This window comes from Tachypleus tridentatus, chromosome 4 (assembly GCF_004210375.1).
Source record: "Tachypleus tridentatus isolate NWPU-2018 chromosome 4, ASM421037v1, whole genome shotgun sequence".
Classification (NCBI taxonomy): domain Eukaryota; kingdom Metazoa; phylum Arthropoda; class Merostomata; order Xiphosura; family Limulidae; genus Tachypleus; species Tachypleus tridentatus.
The window spans coordinates 110,044,691-110,066,195 of NC_134828.1; the positions used below are offsets into that span (position 1 = coordinate 110,044,691).

General features: G+C 34.1%; 1 protein-coding gene across 4 annotated transcripts in view; it reads left to right on the forward strand.

The window, feature by feature from the left end:
* The window catches only part of LOC143249875 (neurotrimin-like), a 202,779-nt gene extending 181,488 nt beyond the window's left edge, over nucleotides 1-21,291 (forward strand). For 2 of the 4 annotated variants that reach the window (XM_076500460.1, XM_076500461.1), the window contains 4 exons: nucleotides 201-491; nucleotides 1,752-1,862; nucleotides 6,302-6,373; nucleotides 20,275-21,291. In XM_076500460.1, coding sequence (XP_076356575.1) covers nucleotides 201-491; nucleotides 1,752-1,862; nucleotides 6,302-6,373; nucleotides 20,275-20,372 — 572 coding nt within the window. In that variant the 3' untranslated portion in view covers nucleotides 20,373-21,291. Of the gene's footprint in view, nucleotides 1-200; nucleotides 492-1,751; nucleotides 1,863-6,301; nucleotides 6,374-7,055; nucleotides 7,298-20,274 lie in introns of those variants that run through there. The other 2 variants (XM_076500463.1, XM_076500462.1) reach the window with 2 other exon arrangements.
* The last annotated feature ends 214 nt before the right edge of the window (nucleotides 21,292-21,505 follow it).

A 21,505-nucleotide genomic window follows, 5' to 3' on the forward strand; every position in this document is an offset into this window, starting at 1 on the left:
AATTAGGGACGGCTAGCACAGATAGCCCTCGAATAGCTTTGTGCGAAATTCAAAAATATATAAATAATAAATAAGTGTTATCTTATGAAATATGTAATAAGTATCATTCCTACCTATGTTCACCTTTAAACCTGTGTGTGACGCACCAGTTTCCTCTATAGTCCATATACTAACGTCCTTAATTGTGTATAATACAACAGTCTCTCCTATGATTTGGATACCTAACCAGCTTATCGGAGCACCTCTTGGTACTGACGTCGTTTTGGACTGTAACCTAGAGGCTCATCCTATTGCCGTTACCTATTGGATGAAAGAAGGCGGAGTGATTATTATATCAAATAGGAAGTACGAGACAGTAGACATCTCTGAAGAAAACTACAAAGGACAGCTGCACCTAACCATCCGGGACCTCGAGCCTCAAGACTATGGCTCCTACACTTGTGTTGCCAAAAACTCTCTTGGTGAAACTGAAGGAACTATTCGTTTATATGGTTGGTAAACATTCATTTTGCCCCTCCTGCTTTTATTTAATAGAGGTGTTTTAGCCAATAAGACTGTATTTAATAGAGGTATTTTAGCCAATAAGAATGTTGCTTTAGCATTTAAGAGAAAATTATTTCCAAGGCATTCAAAATGATGAGTTAGTATACTCATGTGTATTTGAAACCACATACAGTTGAGTTTCAAAAATAGACTTTAAGGTTCAGATAAATAAGATGCCATCTTTGTCATTAATGCAAGACAGTGTATTGAATTTAAATAAACTGTGGTGTAGTAATCGGACATTAGTTAGAAAAATAATGTTGTACTTCAGGTTATTGTTTCACACTCTCTCCACATTTGAGCTACTGTGTTCTTCTCAGAAACTACAGAAACTACAATTTAAATAAGACTGATATTTATGTATTGTATTTGTTTTTGCGTTATGACATTTATACACAGGTAAAACTGTAGCAAAGGCTTAGGTCTCTTATTAAGATGAGATACAGGTGTTTTAAAATTACGGCTCCAAGGCAAACTATAGAAATATATTTTCTTTTCTTTGCAGACGTGATTGTGAAACAAATTCGAATCCCTTATAACCGTACTGTCGCATAGTTTCGCTTCTCATTTAGTTTTAACGAAAACATAGACCATGTTTATATACAGACATAAATTTAACACGAATATGTATCCATTACAGACATAAATAGAACGTAGATTGGTTTCCAATTTGTAAAATCAAATTGCGTTACATTTCGTTGTAAGTTACAGTGAAAGTCCACATACACACGTGTTCTTAAAATCATGTAAATACTCTATATTGGACACACTTGTCTTCTAAAATCATTCTTGTTATTTAGTTTTTAACATCAGTGGGATTTACCTTTTTTCTTTAAGTAATACCGGTTTTCTCTTCGACTCAAATTCCAGGCCCAAAGACTCATTGCTTTTACTTCTTCGGTGATATCGTCTTAAAACACAATTATTGAACCGTGTACATCATGTGCATTTAATACACGAACAAAATTCATCAAGTATTTTAATACTCGGTAATGATATTTTGCATAGAAATGTTTGCTGTGATATGAAATATGTATTTATATATCCGTGTGTAGTAATGTGAAACAATATTATTATCATGTAATTATTTTCTAAACTAGTAATGATTTCGAGTAGGACTAGTATAAAAACATTATATACAGTTTAAGGACACAAACCTTGTAAACTGGAATTAATTACGCATCATTTTTTATGGTGTTGTTTTACAGAAATTCCCGGCCTTGGACCATTTACGAACGGTAATTCACGAGCAGAATATTCCGCCAAATCTGAAAAACTGAGGAACGGATATGCTGAAAATTCTTTAATAGGAAATAATGGTATTTTCATATAAGTATTTTCTCAGACCAAACAATACTGCTTTTTGAGCCATCAAGGTCCGACGAATTTACTTTTGTTTCTTGTACTGTTTTCCCTGAGATTTACCTAGACAATTATATTTAAAATATGGCAAGTTTTGGCAATGTAATATTAGTAGTTTTCATGGTTAGTGGCCATTAAAATCACTTAAGTTTAATTATTAATTACTTACTAATTATTCTACTTTTCCTTTGCTAATCTACTGTTCCCTTCAAGGCCTGACACGGCCAGGTGGTTAGGGTGCTCGACTCGTAATCTGAGGATCACGGGTTCGAATTTCCATTTCACCAAACATACTCGCTCTTACATCTGTGGTAGCGTTATTATGTGACGGTCAATCCCACTATTCGTTGGTAAAATAGTAGCCCAAGATTTGGCGATGGATGATGTTGATTTGCTGCCTTGTCTCTAGTCTTACACTACTAAATTAGGGACGGCTAGCGCATATAACAATCGAGTAAATTTGCGCGATATTCAAAAACAAACAAAAACTCTTCTCTTCAGAGAAACCTAAGAATCCAGTGTTCTAATTACCAGAATTCAGTCATACATCTTGTTAATAGAAAGGTCTTACATTATCTAGTCGTTAGAACTTGAAAGTGTTAACAATGTTAAAGTTTTGAAGAGGAGTAGCTAGGATTTTGGCGTTGTAAGCACACTGACTTATTAGCCACCCATGGGCATATTGCAGGATATGAACTAAAAATTAAAATAATAGAAGCCCTCTACATCCACCTGAGTAATAATGCTATATACAAACATACTATGTATTTTCTATCTCTCTTGATATTTATATAAGAATATTTAAATTTATTATTTCTAGCTGTTCTTAACACGTGGATAATAAAATCCAAACTTCCTTTCACTTAATCTGCCCATTGTACGACGTCACTCACCTAGAATAACACCTCATTTTCTTTTCACTCACGATACATGATGTTAGTTTCATATTTTTACCATAACTGGTAAAGTGATTACTGGAGGTAACCACGTTTCTTCTAGTTCATTGTGAAATGAATAGCCACGTGTGTAGCGCTGTTTTCCCTGTATAAGTCTGGGATTAAAAAAAAATGATATAGATCACGTGATAATTATTCAATCTGGAAGAATTAACCTGCCACAAGATCTTCAGAGATACAGTCTGGAAATTGAGATCACTGAAATAGGACTAACTCTCCAGTAAAATCGAATGATAGTTTTGACCAGCGAAGTATACAAATGTTTATTATGCTTGTTTTAAATATCTTTCTTGTATTGTGATTGTACGCTTAGTCTTTATTTATCGCGACTTCAGTAGTCGTATAGTGGTGAATTATCCCACAGTAACAGGCTTTCCAATTTACCACTAATAAACTGACGTGTCTTATCGCTCTGAGTGGAATCAGTTTTACCTGAAAATACCACAGCAACACACTCAGTAACACTACATGGTCGAGAACCCTAACTATAGTTGCTGTTGGTTTCAAATGGTTGTACTCTAAAAAATAATTTTTATTTGAGATGAGTCCGCTGTCAGAAATATGCTGGGAACAGCTAACATTGGGCGAAGTTCAAAATGACCGAAAACCTTCAATTTTAGACCGAATTTAGCCAAGAATAATTGGATTACTTCAAATGTTTTCGCTAACTTTGGTTTTGATCTGTTGCTATTGTGTTGCTATTAGAGTGGGACTTACATTTAACGAGGCGCGACATGGCCAGGTGTTTTAAAGCACTCGACTCGTATTCTGATGGTCGTGGGTTCAAATTCCCGTCGCACCTAAAATGCTCGTTCTTTCAGCCGTGGGGGCGTTATAAAATGAGGGGCAATCCCACTATTCGTTGATAAAAGAATAGCTCAAGAGTTGGCGGTGGGTGGTGATGACTAGCTAACTTCCCTCTAGTTTTACACTGCAAAGTTAGAAACGGCTAGCGCAGATAGCCCTCGAGCTTTGTGCGAAACTTATAAAACAAACAAACAAGCCAATATTTTAAAAAATTGCGTCTTATTAAATTTAACTTATAATCACACATACATTTACTACGCTTAGCGTGGGAAAATTTAATAGTGCGACGTAAATTGAAAACCTTAAATTTTTTTTAATTTTTTAAGCATGCGCAGACGCTAGCCAAGGGTTATCACAGAAATGTCTATTAATCCTATTGTAGTGAAACTATAGAAGGTATTGTGTATATGTGTTTTTTCTTATAGCAAAATTACAGTGAGCTATCTGCTGAGTCCACAGAGGGGAATCGAACCCCGAATTTTAGTGTTGTAAGTTTATCGCTGTACCAGCGGGGAATACAAGGTATTGTACTTAGAAAATACCATCTGCACTGTAGTATGTAAAACTAACTTTTGAAATAAGCGTGTTCTGTCGTTGTCTATTTCAACGTCCAATTGTTAGCCTTCTAAGTTCAGTTTGTGAACAGAAGACATGAGAAATTCCTCGATGCACTGAAATATGTATGCTTCTGCATGAAGTGGAATGAATAACTGATTCACGTCATCAACATCATTATGACGTAACGTTTGTTTACCACACCTCAATTCTGAGGCAAAATTATGTACAATTTTCTACTATCATAGAACTTCGAAGATACTTGTCTTCTTACCTTGATTCATAATGTGACTCAGGATAACTGGACCTTCCTAGGAAAAATCATGTTTATGGTGGCAGGCAGATGTGCACTCCAGAAGTATTGTCAGCTTGCAACCAGAGACTCATACATACTAATTACATGTAAGTTATGCCATTGAATGCAAGGTCGATTATACGACAGTTGTTCCAGTATTACAAACAATATTAAAACAGGGAACACGACTGCTATGTTACACAGACACACCTCAAACGACAAAACGTGGATGTTTTTCTGATAGGAAAGACATATGGGGCTATCTGCTGTGTCTAGCGATAGGAATCGAACTTCAGTATTGTAATTTCAAGGACTTGCCGCTGTCCCATCGGAGGACTCGAGAGAATGTTATGAATCAGATTAATATACATGCAGAGAACTTTGATAGCTAAACAACATGGCAAATGAGTCTGAATAATTATAGCGAAGGAATAATTATATATATATACATATATTAATAATTAGACTTAGATAATCATTTAGGCTCCTAACCATGACAACAAAACCTGTGTTTATTAAGTATCCTCATCAAAGCGATTAAACATCACACACAATCATTTGAGTTAATTATTCAAAATAAAATCTTAACTACACACTTTCGAATTAAAGAGTCTCATAGAAATATATAGACAGCTGTGACACGTGGCCCGGCATAGCCACGTAGTTAAGGCACTCGACTCGTAATCTGAGGGTAACGGGTTCGAATCCCAGTCTCACACACATGTTCTCATTTTCAGTCGTGGTGGCGTTATATGTGACTGTCAATTCCACTATTTATTGGTAAAAGAGTAACCCAAGAGTTGGCGGTGGGTGGTGATCACTAGCTCCCTTTCATCTAGTCTTACAGTGCTGAATTAGGGACGGCTAGCGCAGATAACCCTCGTGTAGCTTTGCGCGAAATTTAGCAAACGAAACTGTAACATGTTGATTTTTACAAGGATATATGCATGGGCATCTTTAATATGTTCCTGAGTTATAAGAAAAGAAACGAAAATCTGAACATCTTTGTTCTCAAAATATACAGCCCTAAATGTTCGTTTAAACATAAGTTGTTATAAGGACACATAATTAAAAAGATTTTAGACTTTTATAATTTTAAAATCTAGCTTTTTAAACCAGAGGAAACACGATTCTCCTGGCTGGGTGGGGGTGGGGGGGTATATAGAAGTGAAGATCTAAACAGCCAGATTTGGTGAGAATCTGTTCAGCGATTCACCAGTTATAAATGGACCAGAAACATTCATAGATTGTTGTTCAATGAAAGCTTCGATATATTAAAGAGCTTATAAAACATTCTGTAATTTTGCTATCTTTTGTATCACAACATCAATTATGCAACGATATTCATATCTCATTAAGCTATGTTCACTGTAAAAAACGGCCAGAATGAGGTGCTATAATAAGGCTGGTTTCGTTAGTAAATGCTACCGGAATGAGGTGCTATAAAGCTGGTTTTCCTATTAAATGCTAAAAAAGTATTTTATTTTTATTTTTCCTTTTCTTATTTTAATCTTTCGAAGCTCTACTCACATGAGTGGTTGAGTCTAATAACGCAAAATGCATATTTTTTCTTTGTGTTCATTGGCCTTCAGATTTTGACCAGCAGTGTAACACACAGTCACGCACACACACACACGTTTGTATATATATACACGAATAACGATTTTACGCCACAAAAGGTGTTGAATATTAAAATACTACAAAAATATCGTGTATTTTATTAACCATGTCTTCTTTCATCCGAAATGTTATGTGTTAAAGTGACCATTAACCCTCCTGCTAGGTGGGAAAGAAGGCCAAGGTTCAAGTGATATGTCAGGTTCCCTTCATACCGACCCGGAGGAATCCAAAACAGGTAAGGTGAAATATATGTCGATACAGAAAATGTTTCAAATATTTCAGAAAAAAAAACTTATTTTCTTAAACAATTGACCTGGTGTTTAGGAGGCTCGACGATTCGCAACCTACGGGTCGCGGGTTCGAATCCTCTCACCGAACATGATCGCCCCTTCAACCGTAAATGTTCTATAATTTTACGTTCAATCTAACTATTCTTTCGTAAAAGAGTTGGCAGTAGATAGTGCCGACCAATGAGTTACCTTTTATCTTGTTTATCACTTGTAAATTTGGAGATTCCGACTCAGATAGCCCTTTAGTAACTTTGCACGAAATTCAAAAGAAACAATCTGAAAGAGTTTTAATATATTCATGTTAATTAATTATTAGTAAGAAATAACAATTTACGTAATATTATTTCACCAATAAAAGATGTATTTATATATATTTTTTTTAAATCAAGCGAGTTGAAAATTACACTTACACTCGAATTATGATCATATTTGTTGTTGTTCTCATAGAATAGTAATTTCAAGTGACAGAATTATCTAAACATTAATCCGCGCTCGCTCCAGTGAAACAGCTTCTAATCCTAAGATATTATTAGCGTAAAAATGGAGAATTTATACGTAATAACTATTCAATAATTAATTACTAGAAAGCTAGTCGACGTCAAAAACGACATGAATTGTGCATTACAGTGAACAAGAAGAGAGAGCCTTGAGCCAGACTTAGATATTCGGATCTCTCATATTGATTTTTCTCGTATCCGATGACGTTTTAATACAACCCCTATGAAACAGGAGAAAACAGAAAGCGGCGAAACACCGACAAGAACTTATAAAAACGTGCCTTGTTATATTTTGTCAAACAACCTCCAGGCAAAGAAAGAGAACACATCCTTTGCATCATGTTCAATATTTTGTATTTTTTACAATGTTATTTATATCAGATAACTAGTTTCTTTTTGATATTTTAATTTATATTTGAAAAAAAACGTCATTGTAAGTGAAGAGCATTGAATGTATTAATGGTAATAAAAAATAAGACAGACGTCTGGAGCTCACGTGACATGCATTTTAACGCAACTAATCCTTAGTGGGGTCCTATCACATCAAGTGTAAAAGCTGGAATATAAAATGTAATTCAATAGAAGAGACTGGTTGATATTTGGAATGCACTCTCAAAGCGGTACCGTCTTTACGTCCCGATTTGAGGGAAATGGTGACGCCTCGTATTTACGATGATGTCATGGTATTGTTGATGAAAGTATATATATTTTAATATCTCAGTATTGTTAGTTGTTGAGAGGTTACTTTTACATCTATGATCAAAGCATGGTATTGTTCACGAAAGTATATATTTTAATATCTCAGTATTGTTAGTTGTTGATAGGTTACTTTTACATCTATGATCAAAGCATGGTATTGTTCACGAAAGTATATATTTTAATATCTTAGTATTGTTAGTTGTTGAGAGGTTACTTTTACATCTATGATCAAAGCATGGTATTGTTCACGAAAGTATATATTTTCATATCTCAGCATTGTTATTTGTTGAGAGGTTACTTTTACATCTATGATCAAAGCATGGTATTGTTCACGAAAGTATATATTTTCATATCTCAGCATTGTTAGTTGTTGAGAGGTTACTTTTACATCTATGATCAAAGCATGGTATTGTTGACGAAAGTATATATTTTAAAATCTCAGTATTGTTAGTTGTTGAGAGGTTACTTTTACATCTATGATCAAAGCATGGTATTGTTCACGAAAGTATATATTTTAAAATCTCAGTATTGTTAGTTGTTGAGAGGTTACTTTTACATCTATGATCAAAGCATGGTATTGTTCACGAAAGTATATATTTTAATATCTCAGTATTGTTAGTTGTTGAGAGGTTACTTTTACAGCTGTGATCAAAACACAGTATTGCTATCTGACATAACAATTTGTTGTTGTTGTTTTTACAACTATATTCACGTATTTTTTTTACTGAAAATATTTTGACATCTATGTTAGTGTCGTACCATCCTTACTAGAAACAATTACATCTCCATGTCTATCAATATTGGTAATAGATGATTATGATGTCTATTCAGGTTTTTTTTTGCTTGTTACAATAAAAATATAACATATAAGTTATTGTTTAAGTCTTTGCCTTAATGGTTTTAAACGTATGATTTATTTTTAATTTTTGTTCATTTATGTTGGTAAAATTACTATTTATAATGGTTAACAGTCTGAAATTTAAGAATGTTGGAAATAAATTATATCAAAATATGTTTCCCATACCCCAAGGCCCGGCATGACCAGGGGGGTTAAGGCGTTGGACTCGTAATCTGAGGGTCGCGGGTTAGAATCCCATTTGCACCAAACATGCTCGTCCTTTCTGCCGTGGGGGCGTTATAAGTGACGGTCAATCTCACTATTCGTTGGTAAAAGAGTAGCCCAAGAGTTGGCGGTGGGTGGTGATGACTAGCTGCCTTCCCTCTAGTTTTACACTGCTAAATTAGGAACGGCTGGCGCAGATAGACCTCGTGTAGCTTTGTGCGAAATTCAAAACAAACCAAACCAATAACAAATGCGTAACGTATATTTTCTGTTTTTAAAGCTTAGAAACGTTAACAGGCGGGTGTTTTCACATTGGGATTTCTAAATATTCGTGAGAAGGGTATGTAAACTTATTATTAAAGAATACCTGACTTTACAGTATTCTGTTTTGTTTTCGAAATCCTTATTTACATTACATACAAACTTTCCATTTGGTCGGATATTACATCTACCGCTACTGTCTTTATTGTGTTTCATTTCACCCACCTTCAATTTCTGTATTACAGAGATTTGTAAGAGCTAACCCTACACATATATACATATATATATATATATATTGTCGTACTATTGTTTGCTTGATCTAAGTTTCTTTTATTTTTCATTCGCCTATATTAAATCTTCTTGTGTGGGAACAGGTTTTTAGAAACTTACTTCTTTGAACTGTTCGTGGAAGGTTTTCCAAACAAACACAATCTGACGTTTTATCAAACATTTATCTTTATAGCCTGTCTCCATAACTGTAATAGAGTTCAATTACCAGTGCGAGAAGTTTGGAGTGTCGGAGGGAATTCAAGATAACTATTCACAAACTCTGACCATCATACCTCATTTAGAAAACAATCAATCACTTAGCCTTGATCCCCACGTTGGCACATAACCTATAATGCCAGCGAAAACAGTTTCTTTTCGCCCGTTTCTTAGATTAACTTAGCTTTTCTTCAACGATTGCGAGAATTGGTATAAGTTGGCAAACTTAGATTAGGGCTATCTCTAACATCTTAACAAGCATGTGTTGTTCTAGAAATGGAAGCGAAAAATTGGCGCAAAAATATAAATATGACTTTTCAAAAAATTAAGCTCTGCGTTTTTATACACTTTACATGTGTACTGAAATATATAAACACAAGAAATTAATTGTACACGTGTATACTGAAACATATAAACACAAGAAATTAATTGTACACGTGTATACTGAAACATATAAACACAAGAAATTAATTGTGCACGTGTATACTGAAACATATAAACACAAGAAATTAATTGTGCACGTGTATACTGAAACATATAAACACAAGAAATTAATTGTACACGTGTTTACTGAAATATATAAACACAAGAAATTAATTGTACACGTGTATACTGAAACATATAAACACAAGAAATTAATTGTACACGTGTATACTGAAATATATAAACACAAGAAATTAATTGTACACGTGTATACTGAAATATATAAACACAAGAAATTAATTGTACACGTGTATACTGAAACATATAAACACAAGAAATTAATTGTGCACGTGTATACTGAAACATATAAACACAAGAAATTAATTGTACACGTGTATACTGAAACATATAAACACAAGAAATTAATTGTACACGTGTATACTGAAATATATAAACACAAGAATTTAATTGTACACGTGTATACTGAAACATATAAACACAAGAAATTAATTGTACACGTGTATACTGAAACACATAAACACAAGAAATTAATTGTACACGTGTATACTGAAACATATAAACACAAGAAATTAATTGTACACGTGTTTACTGAAACATATAAACACAAGAAATTAATTGTACACGTGTATACTGAAACATTTAAACACAAGAAATTAATTGTATACGTGTATACTGAAACAGTTAAACACAAGAAATTGATTGTACGTATGTATACTGAAACAGTTAAAAGCAGTAGAAATGTATTACAGTGTTTTATTTCATTACCCTGAAGACTTCTTGAACCTACGTGTTTCGGTTACATGATGAAAGTAGCGTATTTATATACAGGTAGAGTTGAATTCTGTTTACGTTAATAGAAAAGAAGAGAAAGTTAAATATTATATATTCATGTACCAAAAACAAGTCTATTGTATTACGTGGTATATATTCATGTACCAAGAACAAGTCTATTGTATTACGTGGTATATATTCATGTACCAAGAACAAGTCTATGGTATTACGTGGTATATATTCATGTACCAAGAACAAGTCTATGGTATTACGTGGTATATATTCATGTACCAAGAACAAGTCTATAGTATTACGTGGTATATATTCATGTACCAAGAACAAGTTTATAGTATTACGTGATATATATTCATGTACCAAAAACAAGTCTATTGTATTACGTGGTGTATATTCATGTACCAAGAACAAGTCTATTGTATTACGTGGTATATATTCATGTACCAAGAACAAGTCTATGGTATTACGTGGTATATATTCATGTACCATGAGCAAGTCTATAGTATTACGTGGTATATATTCATGTACCAAGAGCAAGCCTATTGTATTACGTGGTATATATTCATGTACCATGAGCAAGCCTATTGTATTACGTGGTATATATTCATGTACCAAGAACAAGTCTATGGTATTACGTGGTATATATTCATGTACCAAGAACAAGTCTATGGTATTACGTGGTATATATTCATGTACCAAGAACAAGTCTATAGTATTACGTGGTATATATTCATGTACCAAGAACAAGTCTATTGTATTACGTGGTATATATTCATGTACCATGAGCAAGCCTATTGTATTATGTGGTATATATTCATGTACCAAGAACAAGTCTATGGTATTACGTATATATTCGTACCAAGAACAAGTATATATTATATTCATGTACCAAGAACAAGTCTATGGTATTACGTGGTATATATTCATGTACCAAGAACAAGTCTATAGTATTACGTGGTATATATTCATGTACCAAGAACAAGTCTATAGTATTACGTGGTATATATTCATGTACCAAGAACAAGTCTATGGTATTACGTGGTATAAAATATCATATTCAGGAGAAAATAAAACAAAAACCTGAACGCTTTCGATACATATATCTTTTGCTTTCTTTAAAGTAAAACTGGGTATGACTCTTTCATTACAGTGTACTGCTGCTTCCAATACAGATAGAAACAACCTTTAACTGTATTAAATTTCAATGAGAATAATAAAAGAAATATCTTCTGTGGGCAATGCGTATAACTTAGCTTCAGTTTTACGTCATATTTCAGAAGGTGTCACGTGTCATTCCTGATCCTCAGGCGTGCAACGAATTCATACATTCTTGGTGACGAGAAATCCGCTTGAAAGAGATATGTATCTCAGAGCGGTTAGTATGGGTATTAACACTATTTGTTAATGAGCAGAGAACAACGTTTCGACCTATCTAGGTCATCTTCAGGTCAACCATAAACTGTTAACGTCTTTAACCTGAAGATGACCTAGAAAGGTCAAAACGTTGTTCTCTGTTTATCAGTAATAAGTTTTATTACCCTACTAGCTGCTCTGAGATACAAATTCCTGCATTTTAAACCCCACAAGCTTTGTAAGGTTTGGTGAACCGCATATTTACATAGTAGTTATACCTAACGAGATATAAAGGGTTGAAAAAAAGAAACAAACTGACTCAGTAAACAGTCAAGCTGCTCGTGCAGTCACTGTTAAAGTATAATTGATGAATAAACAAATAGCTGAAATAACTTCATTTAAGCATTCACATGTTGTTATTACTGGATTTACATTTTGATGTCAGAGTTATTATTTGGTTTATTTACAGAGTTAATATTTAGTGATGTCGAGAAAACCCACTTGTAGAGAAATATATATGCAAAAACGGCTCGTTTGGGTTGAGAAAATATTTTATGTAAAGGAGTGAACTCAAATACTAAATAAAGAAACAAACATAAACAAACGCAAAATTAAAGAAGCCTTACTTATACAACAACTTAAACCCAAAATAAACCAATATAAAGGAACACCTTTATACCTACATTAAATAAAATTATATTCAAACATCTAACACCGCCCTCTACATTCCGACACTCAGTTACACAACCCCTTTCAATCATGTGGTCAGCTTCCGGTCAGTTACCTCTTTCTTTGTGAACCTGACGATGACCGAAGAAGGTCGAAACGTTGTTCGCTCTTCTATGTAAAATATTTTCTCAACCCAAACGAGCCGTTTTTGCATATATAAGAGTTAATATTTAATGATTATTTAGTTTTTATGACAAAAGTGTAAAACGTTAACGGCAATAGTTATGAGAAATGTAACGTAACTCGGTAAGAGTTTTAATTGCTGTAAAGTGTAGTCACCTTGCTCGAATATTCTGTACTTTTCTAATTTTCTTGAGTAGTTATTATTACATCATAGAGTCTTAGTTTGAAGAACGTTCTAGGCCTCATTTGGCAGTTTGTGTATATATATATATATATATATATATCCACACACACACATAGGCGACCAAGTTAGCGCATGTTAAGTCCAGATAGAAAAGAAGCTAGTTTGTGAAAGAAACCATGAAGTTAGCCAGAGTGTGAGTGGTTGGTCTTAACGGGCGACTTCTATGTTGAGCTTACAGCTGTATTGTAACAACAAAAATTGGAAAAAATAATTTATATTGTCAGCAGTAACTGAACCAGTCTTTGTGGACTTTTCTTTTACGAAAAAAAAAAAAAAAGACAATTATTTAACGTTCTGGATGCAGCTGTGGCAACCAAACAAAGAAGTGAAATTATGTCACAAAACGTTAAGTTAATGAAAGTGAAGTTAGACTCTATAATTGTCAGTTTAATCATGACAGACAATATTTTAAAGTGAGTTTCACAGTTTGACATAAGGAGAGTAATTTGTCTTGTAAAAGACTGTTCTAAAGTGATTAAACACGTCTGTGTGATCTTTGACCGATAGGAGAGAGTTATTTAAAGTTTTGTTTTTAAATGTGGTAAGTGTAACGCAAATCATTCTATCGTAGGTCGTACAGTGAAAAACAGAGTAAAAAAATCGTATTGTCAGATAAGTTCTACAATAATTGAATGAGCCTGCGAGGGCTTTTGAAAAGAAAATAATATCATTTAGAATTTTAGGTACAACAGTATTGTTTTAATGTGTAAAGAATTTTTTCTGCAAAAACGTTTGACTTGTTTTGAATATATATTGTTTTAAAACAAGTGGATTGTGTGTTATCAACTTATTGTTTGAATTTATCGCCAACAATCCACAGACACCTGCTGTAACGAATTCCAGCCCACATATTCAAAACCTGACATTTAAATTATATACATTGTATACACTTAATTATACTGAGTGCTTAATAAAAACATAGCTATACACATTTTGTACATTGGTGGTAACATGTCTACGTTATGCGATCAGATAGAATTATACTATTTATAATGACAAGTTCAAACACAATTGATGTATATATCGCATAGAATCTAATACACTGAAAATCAATTAAATTATACACATTTTATCAGATACATGAAGCACACAGATAATATTTAAACTGCGTATGTTTATCTAGACACAGTTAGGACTCTGAACACAAAATATGTTTATGACATGTATAATTTGTATATAATAGACGTGTATTGACCAAGACAAACAATTGGTAAACTGACATACAAAATATAAAGGTTTGTTAAATACGCTATACACTCAGAGAAATGCACGATAAAGTATGAAAAAACACAATCTGAAAAGAAAACATTGAAAATAATATTCAGAATAGTTTATGCTAAGATGATTAGAGCATTGCTTATCTAACACTATTTCATAGTGAGTTTATTTTCTTAATAATTGCTATGTCGGAGATTGTTCTAACTTCCCGCTTTAGCTCATTATTAGTCTAGAATTTTTTTTGTGCCTTATCTTTACTTCTCCAGTTATTTGGTTTTATTCATTATTTCAGTTTACGTGTGTTTTGCTTTATTTGTTTTGCTAATAGAAAGAGGTTTGCCGATTTGTTCGTGTTTTCATTTTGTGCAAAATTACTCGAAGGCTACCTGCGCTAGACGTCCCTAATTTTAAAGTGATAAACTATAGGGAGGGCAGCTAGTCGTCACCACCAACCGCCAGCTCTTTGACTACATTTTACAGCAAAAGTGAGATTGACTGTAACACGGTAACGCTCACATGGATGAAACGTCGAGCTTGTTCGAGGACAGAATTCGAACCCGTGATCCTCTGATTGCGAGTCGAATACACTAACTAGGCGATCAAATATAACCTTAACAAAGATTTGTTTGTGTGAAAACACTTGTGTTAGATCCATCTTATGGTATGCTTAATACCTTGTTAGTACATTTAACACTTATGTATATTATCTCAATTTATTTCGCGATTCAGGTATGAACATTATTTATTATTACATATATTCTTTAAGATTAGTTTTTGGCTGTATTATTTGTACTGCTCTGATACTTGATTTCACACCTAACCGTAATATTTTTGGAAGAAATTTATCTCAGAACCAGAAGACTTGCTCCTTCAGAATTACACTGTCAGAATCACTTAAGGATTTTAACAGTTCACAAGACATTTTTACGAGGCCCGACATGGCCAGGTGGTTGAGGCACTCGACTCGTAAGTTGAGGGTCGCGGGTTCTAATTCCCGTCGCACCAAACATGCTCGCCCTTTCAGCCGTGGGGAGTTATACTGTGACGGTCAATCCCACTCTTCGTTGGTAAAAGAGTAGCCCAAAAGTTGGCTGTGGGTGGTGATGACTAGCTGCCTTCCCTCTAGTCCTACACTGCTAAATTAGAGACGGCTAGCACAGATAGCCCTCGTGTTGCTTTTCGCGAAATTCAAAACAAACTAAACCATTTTTAGAAAGTACTGTTTAGCTCAGCTATACTCACTAAGCGACTTTGGTCGAAACAGAGAGAATTTTTTGGCAAGAAGTTAATACTAATTTACATTGATATGTTTAGAACACAGTACGATAACTTGAAGAGAAAAGCATTAAGTAACTGGCAAATTCAGTTTAGGGTTAAATGTCCTGAGCTTCCAAATTGACACAGTCAGTAAAGTTCTAACATTAAACACATGACTAACTAATTGGTTTGTTTAGAATTTCGCGCAAAGCTAGGCGAGGGCTATATGCGCTAGCCATCCCTAATTTAGTAGTGTAAGACTAGAGGCAAGGTAGCTAGTCAACACCATCCACAGCCAATTCTTGAGTTACTCTTTTACTAACGAATAGTGGGATTGATCGTACCATAATAACACCCCCATGGCTGAAAGGGCAAGCAGGTTTGGTGTGACGGAAATTACGAGTAGAATGCCTTAACCCACCTGACCATGCCGGGCCAAGTAAGTGATTAAATTAGTATTTGCTGTAAACTTATTGTCAACGTTGTAAATACCAGTTTAACAACCAATTTTGATTCCACTTTTTATGTCGCATCTCAGTGCTTTTTTATTGTACCTTTTTTTCAAACCTAAAGCGTGTTTCATCAGCTATCATGACTTGTTTGTGAATACACACCAATAAACCACAGTGAGTAAGAAGTTTACTCGATATAATCCAGTATTAGCTTTAGGATTACAGCCCTATTGTTTGGAACGAACCTTTATATTTAAAGAGGGAAATTACCACCACATATTTTAAAGTTGGTTGGTTCTGTAAGGTAGAGGTTCGTTCCAAATAATTTAGATTAATTTAAATTTAGATTAACAGTTTACTGTTATAACCCCCATGCAATCGGTAAGTCATATCAAGCATCATTATTTATACTAATTACTTAATATCACGTGACACTAAACTCTCTTTAATTAGGATAATTTCATAACTTTTTGTACAAATGTGCTAAAAAATTCTCAATGAATAATGAAGAATAACCGTTCACCCATATGATTATTTTGAAAACTTGAGCTAGAAATTGCTAAGCTAGTTTGCTTAGCCTAACAAATACTTATTTACCTGCACGTGCTTTTACATCATAGTCTTGCTGCTTGAAATCCGAATAACACAAAACTAAAAATGTCCACTTTTACGCTAAGAAAAAACCCAGTAAAAATGTTAGACCGATAGCTCACATGATTTTTTCCGTAGGCGTGAGCAAAAACTTTGGTAAATTTGAGCGGTTTTTTTTTGTTTAATAACGTTGCCCATGTGGGTTATATGTACATTAAATGAGATTCTTACCTGAAGGTTGAAAAAAATCTGTCGGTATTCTAAATTTGATATAAGAATAATAATTCTTTTTTTTTTCTATTAAACAAAGCTCCGGTAGTTTTGGTGCCAAGAAACGCAATTAAAATTGGAGATGTTATATCTCAACTTTTCCTCAATCGATTCCCTTCAATTTTGTTATGTAAACTAAGCATACAGTAGAGCATCTCCGCTGAAAATATGTATTAGTTTGGGATACTACATTTCGAACAACAGAAAGTGTAAAATCGCTAATCTATTATTCCTGTTAATAACGCACCAAATGTTTTCTGCAGGTTGCTTTGGACACACGATACGAAACCGTGTGTCTTGATATATATTGTTTTAAATTTTAGACTTGTTTAATGAGTTCTATGGGTTATTTTTTTCACCACATCAGTGGAACAAAACCAATCTTCTTTTTGCGCTAATTAACTGTTCTGGCTTGTTTAGAATAACTACAGACAAACAAAAGGATACTGCTGAACGAAATTTACCTCCAAATATTATGAAATCAAGCTTTAAATACAGCCTTATGAACTTGAATTTATTTACCATGAGGTACGTAATGTGGTTTATTATAACTATAGCTTGATATGTATCAAGCAAGTATCAAAGTATTCTACGATGTGTCTTATTTACCATGAGGTACGTAATGTGGTTTATTATAACTTTAACTTGATATGTGTCAACCAGGTATCAAAGTATTCTACGATGTATCTTATTTTCGTTTCTCTTGGCATGAAGACATACTTTTTTGTCCAGTTACATGGTGTTGTGGTCAGGGTGCTAGACTCGTAATTTGTAACTCGTGGAATCAAAAACCGTCTCCCCGAAATGCTTGTCCTTTCAGATGTGAGAGAGTTATACTGGGACGGTCAATCCCACTATTCGTTGGTAAAGAGTACCACAAGAGTTTGCGGTGGGTGGTTTGACTAGTTATTAATTCAAAATTAGGGGTGATGAGCAATTGTGCGCGAAATTAAATCAAAAACAACAAGTTGCCCTTGGCTTGATTAATTCTAGACCCGTTTCGTTGTTTCAAAGTTAGTTGTGAAGTGAGGGTTGTTTTGTTCCACTAAATTATTAAATTCGTAAAGTTAAGCTGAAACAAACAAAAAAAACTTTTGTTTAACTCAAAAGAATACTTGAAAAACAGAGGGCGTTGTGCAACAGAAACATTATTGTAAAGTGTTATAACACCTCGAATCATGGGCCTGGCATTGCCATGTGGTCAGGGCATTGGTTAGAATTCATGTTAATCCAAACATTAGCCGTGTGGGCGTTATTATGTGATGGTCAATCCCACTATTCGTCGGTAGAATTGTAGCTCAAGTGATGGCGATTGGTAGATTTTACTAGTTGCCTTCCCTCCAGTCTCACTGCTAAATTAGGGACGTCTAGCGCAAATAACCCTTATGTATCTTTGGACAAAATTCAAAGCACACTAAACGTGATTCACTTGGTGGTTCCAATGGTTATCGTATTAAGAGTTCTAACTACCTTATTATATATATTAGGTAAAATGCTCACAGATGGTCTTTCTTTTGAGCTCTCTATTCATGTTTACAGTTCTGTATTTCTGCAATTATATTGATAAAAATATGATAAACACGTGGGCAGGACGCGACCTTCTGACTGAGGTCTTTACGATATAAAAGTTACGGTCAAATGTAACTATCCGATCTGAGTAACTGTCTTCCAGTTAGTTTAATAGTATCAGTTTCAAATCAAGGAAAGATCAGCACAGACAAGCACTGTGTTAATTTGCGCACATACCCGAAACAAAAAAGACGAATACGTCAAGATAAACAAATACACTAAAATCCTCTGAAATAAAATGCTTGTGCTTGAAATTTGTTAATTGGTAGAGTTTTTTATTTACCTGCTCATCGATATCTGATAATTAGATGTGTGTTGTTCTGTTTTCACGAAATTAAACCATCAAAATTACCATAGTGTCTCGTTTCTTTCGTTTAATTTCTACACGGTCTAAGAAGTTTAAATAATGTCAAAATGGTTATATCTATTCAGAATATACTTATATTTCTGTGTAGTTTAAGTTTGAGATATCCAGGCTTTGAGGTGTAATAATTATATTAATGTATAAAAACAAGATGTTTTCCATTCTGCATGTATCACCTTCTCTCTTCATAGGTTTATGTTTTTTTAAGATTGTTTTTTTAATTTGGTTTGAATTATGCACAAAGGTACATGAGGGCTATCTGCGCTAGCCGTCCCTAATTTAGCAGTGTAAGACTAGAGGAAAGGTAGCTAGTCACCACCACCCACCGCCAATTCTTGGGCTACTCTTTTACCAACGAATAGTGAAACTGACCATTACATTATAACGCCCCTACGGCTGAAAGGGCGAGCATGTTTAGTGTGACGGGGATTCGAACCCGCGAATCTCAGATTACGAGTCAAGTGCCTTAACCACCTGGCCATGCCGGGCCTGTTCTTTAGTTCACTGACATGTGTAAGCTTTAAACAGATAATTTTGCAATGTACATAAACATTTATTATGAATTTTTCAAGATTCAAATAGGCTTCTTACATGAACCAGTTGCAACCAGTTATTTATTTCACACAGTGACATATGACATTTGTATTGTATTTGCTTTCGACTGCATCTTAGTTTCCCAGTGGTTAATGACGTAAGAGTTTTTTACACGCATAATTACATGATCCTTTTATTGCCGTAAGTCAGTAGCTATTTGTTTCAATCATATCTATGGCCCAGAGGTAAACCTGAGGGTTCGTAATGATGAATTCGGTTTTCGATCCTTGTGATGGAAACAACACAGCTCATTCGTTGTTTAGTCTTGTGATTAACTACAAACTTTTAGACCGAGTTTGGTCCAGTGGTTAGGCGTGACCGGAAATCCATGGCTTGAGTCCCAGCGTTGTGAGAAAAAAACTCTCTGCTCATTGGGTCAGAGTCGGTTCTAGTAAGAGAAGATTAGCCAAAATATCAATCCAACATTAGGGTAGCTATAAAGAAGTAACACCTTGTGTAGAAAGGTAATTCTAAACCTTTATTAAGAAGAGTGTATTATTCCGCAGGGATTGCTGCAGTTTGAGAATGGACGTTGTATATTTCACCAAGCTATTATTGTTTTCTAATACAAATATTTAAGTAGCTTTGTTTTGTCTTTGTCATTCCGATGACTTAGTTTGTAATTTAATAGTTATATGTCAAGGACCATCTCGTAATGGTCAACATAGCCTGTTATTAATAACCTTCTGATCTCTTCTATTACTTAAGTAGGCGACTTCCCATAGACAATGAATGATGACAAATACGTAAAAATGTGGGACGTTATCAGCTCTAGAGCTTTATACTTAATTAATTGTTTATATGCAAATTAATCCTGACTAGATTATTGTTTGTTTTCGTTTTCAGGCACTGAAAGTTCCACAACACGACTTGAGGACATCCAGTTCCTGCAGGTGACCTTGCTGATGGTGGTTTCTTTCCTCACAAGACTTGCTCTGGGCTAAAGTTTGTTTTCACCTGTTTTATTATTTCCTTGATTATCCGTCACTCTACATCTATTAGCTAACACTCTCACCTGAAGAAAATGAAAATCTGGAACATCCTTTTTTAAAAAAAAAAACATAACTGTTTTAATAAGTGAGAGATGGCCTAGCCTAATTTTGACAGAACTTCGGGAAAAGCAGTACACGATAAAACAGAAAAGCAAAAGCGAGAAAATCTAGGGGGGTTAAAACTATTACCGTCAGTATTTAGTTAAACCAATGACCACACTTTATATGGCTGTTTTATGTCGTATATGTATAACAGATCACTTCAATACTGAATGTCTTGATCAATTGCTCATGGGTAAAATCTGTGTTCACGTGTCCAGCTACTCCTAGACTTTAGTGTGACAAGTCAAACTCTAACTTAGAGTTTAGTGTGCCAAGTCGAACTCCGTTTCTTACATGATGATACAGGCTCCTATACTGATATTCAACAGTTTAGTCTCCTTACATGTTTTAACAGGCCTCGTCCGTGAAGTCAAACACGTATTTGTTTTTGTTTGTTGTATTGTTATTATGCATGCTTTAGTGAACCTAAATACGCAACGTATTCGAGAAACACAAATGCCAGCAACCTATGAAAATAACACAACAACAAGAACAAAATAAAACACGTAAATTTATGTAGCAATTTTTTACAAATAATTGTTTAAACTTTCTGGCCTCAAAGCTCGCTTTCTAAAAAGTAAAATCTCAGTTGAATTGTAATTTTACGATTATAAATAGGAATATTCACCTTCTAACATATCTGAACGTTCAATCTTAATTAATTGTTTTAACGTCATGAGGGTTTACAAACAATGATCTGTACTGTAAGATATTTCATCTATGGTTATTGCTTTATTCTTATGTATAGAATTGCATTAAACGTTGAATTGTTTCCATGACTCTATGTGTGTTTCTTTGTGTAATATGACTTTTAAGTTGATCTAAGATTAAAAGTTTATTGTCACGGGAACGTGTCAGTGTGACATTTAGTCTTAATGAAAAAAAGTCCAACAAATTTAATACATTTGCAATCTAAAGTGTGAATCGTATGGTAATTTTGTTTGGTATAAATTACAGTGAAAACCAAATTTTATACGTTTACT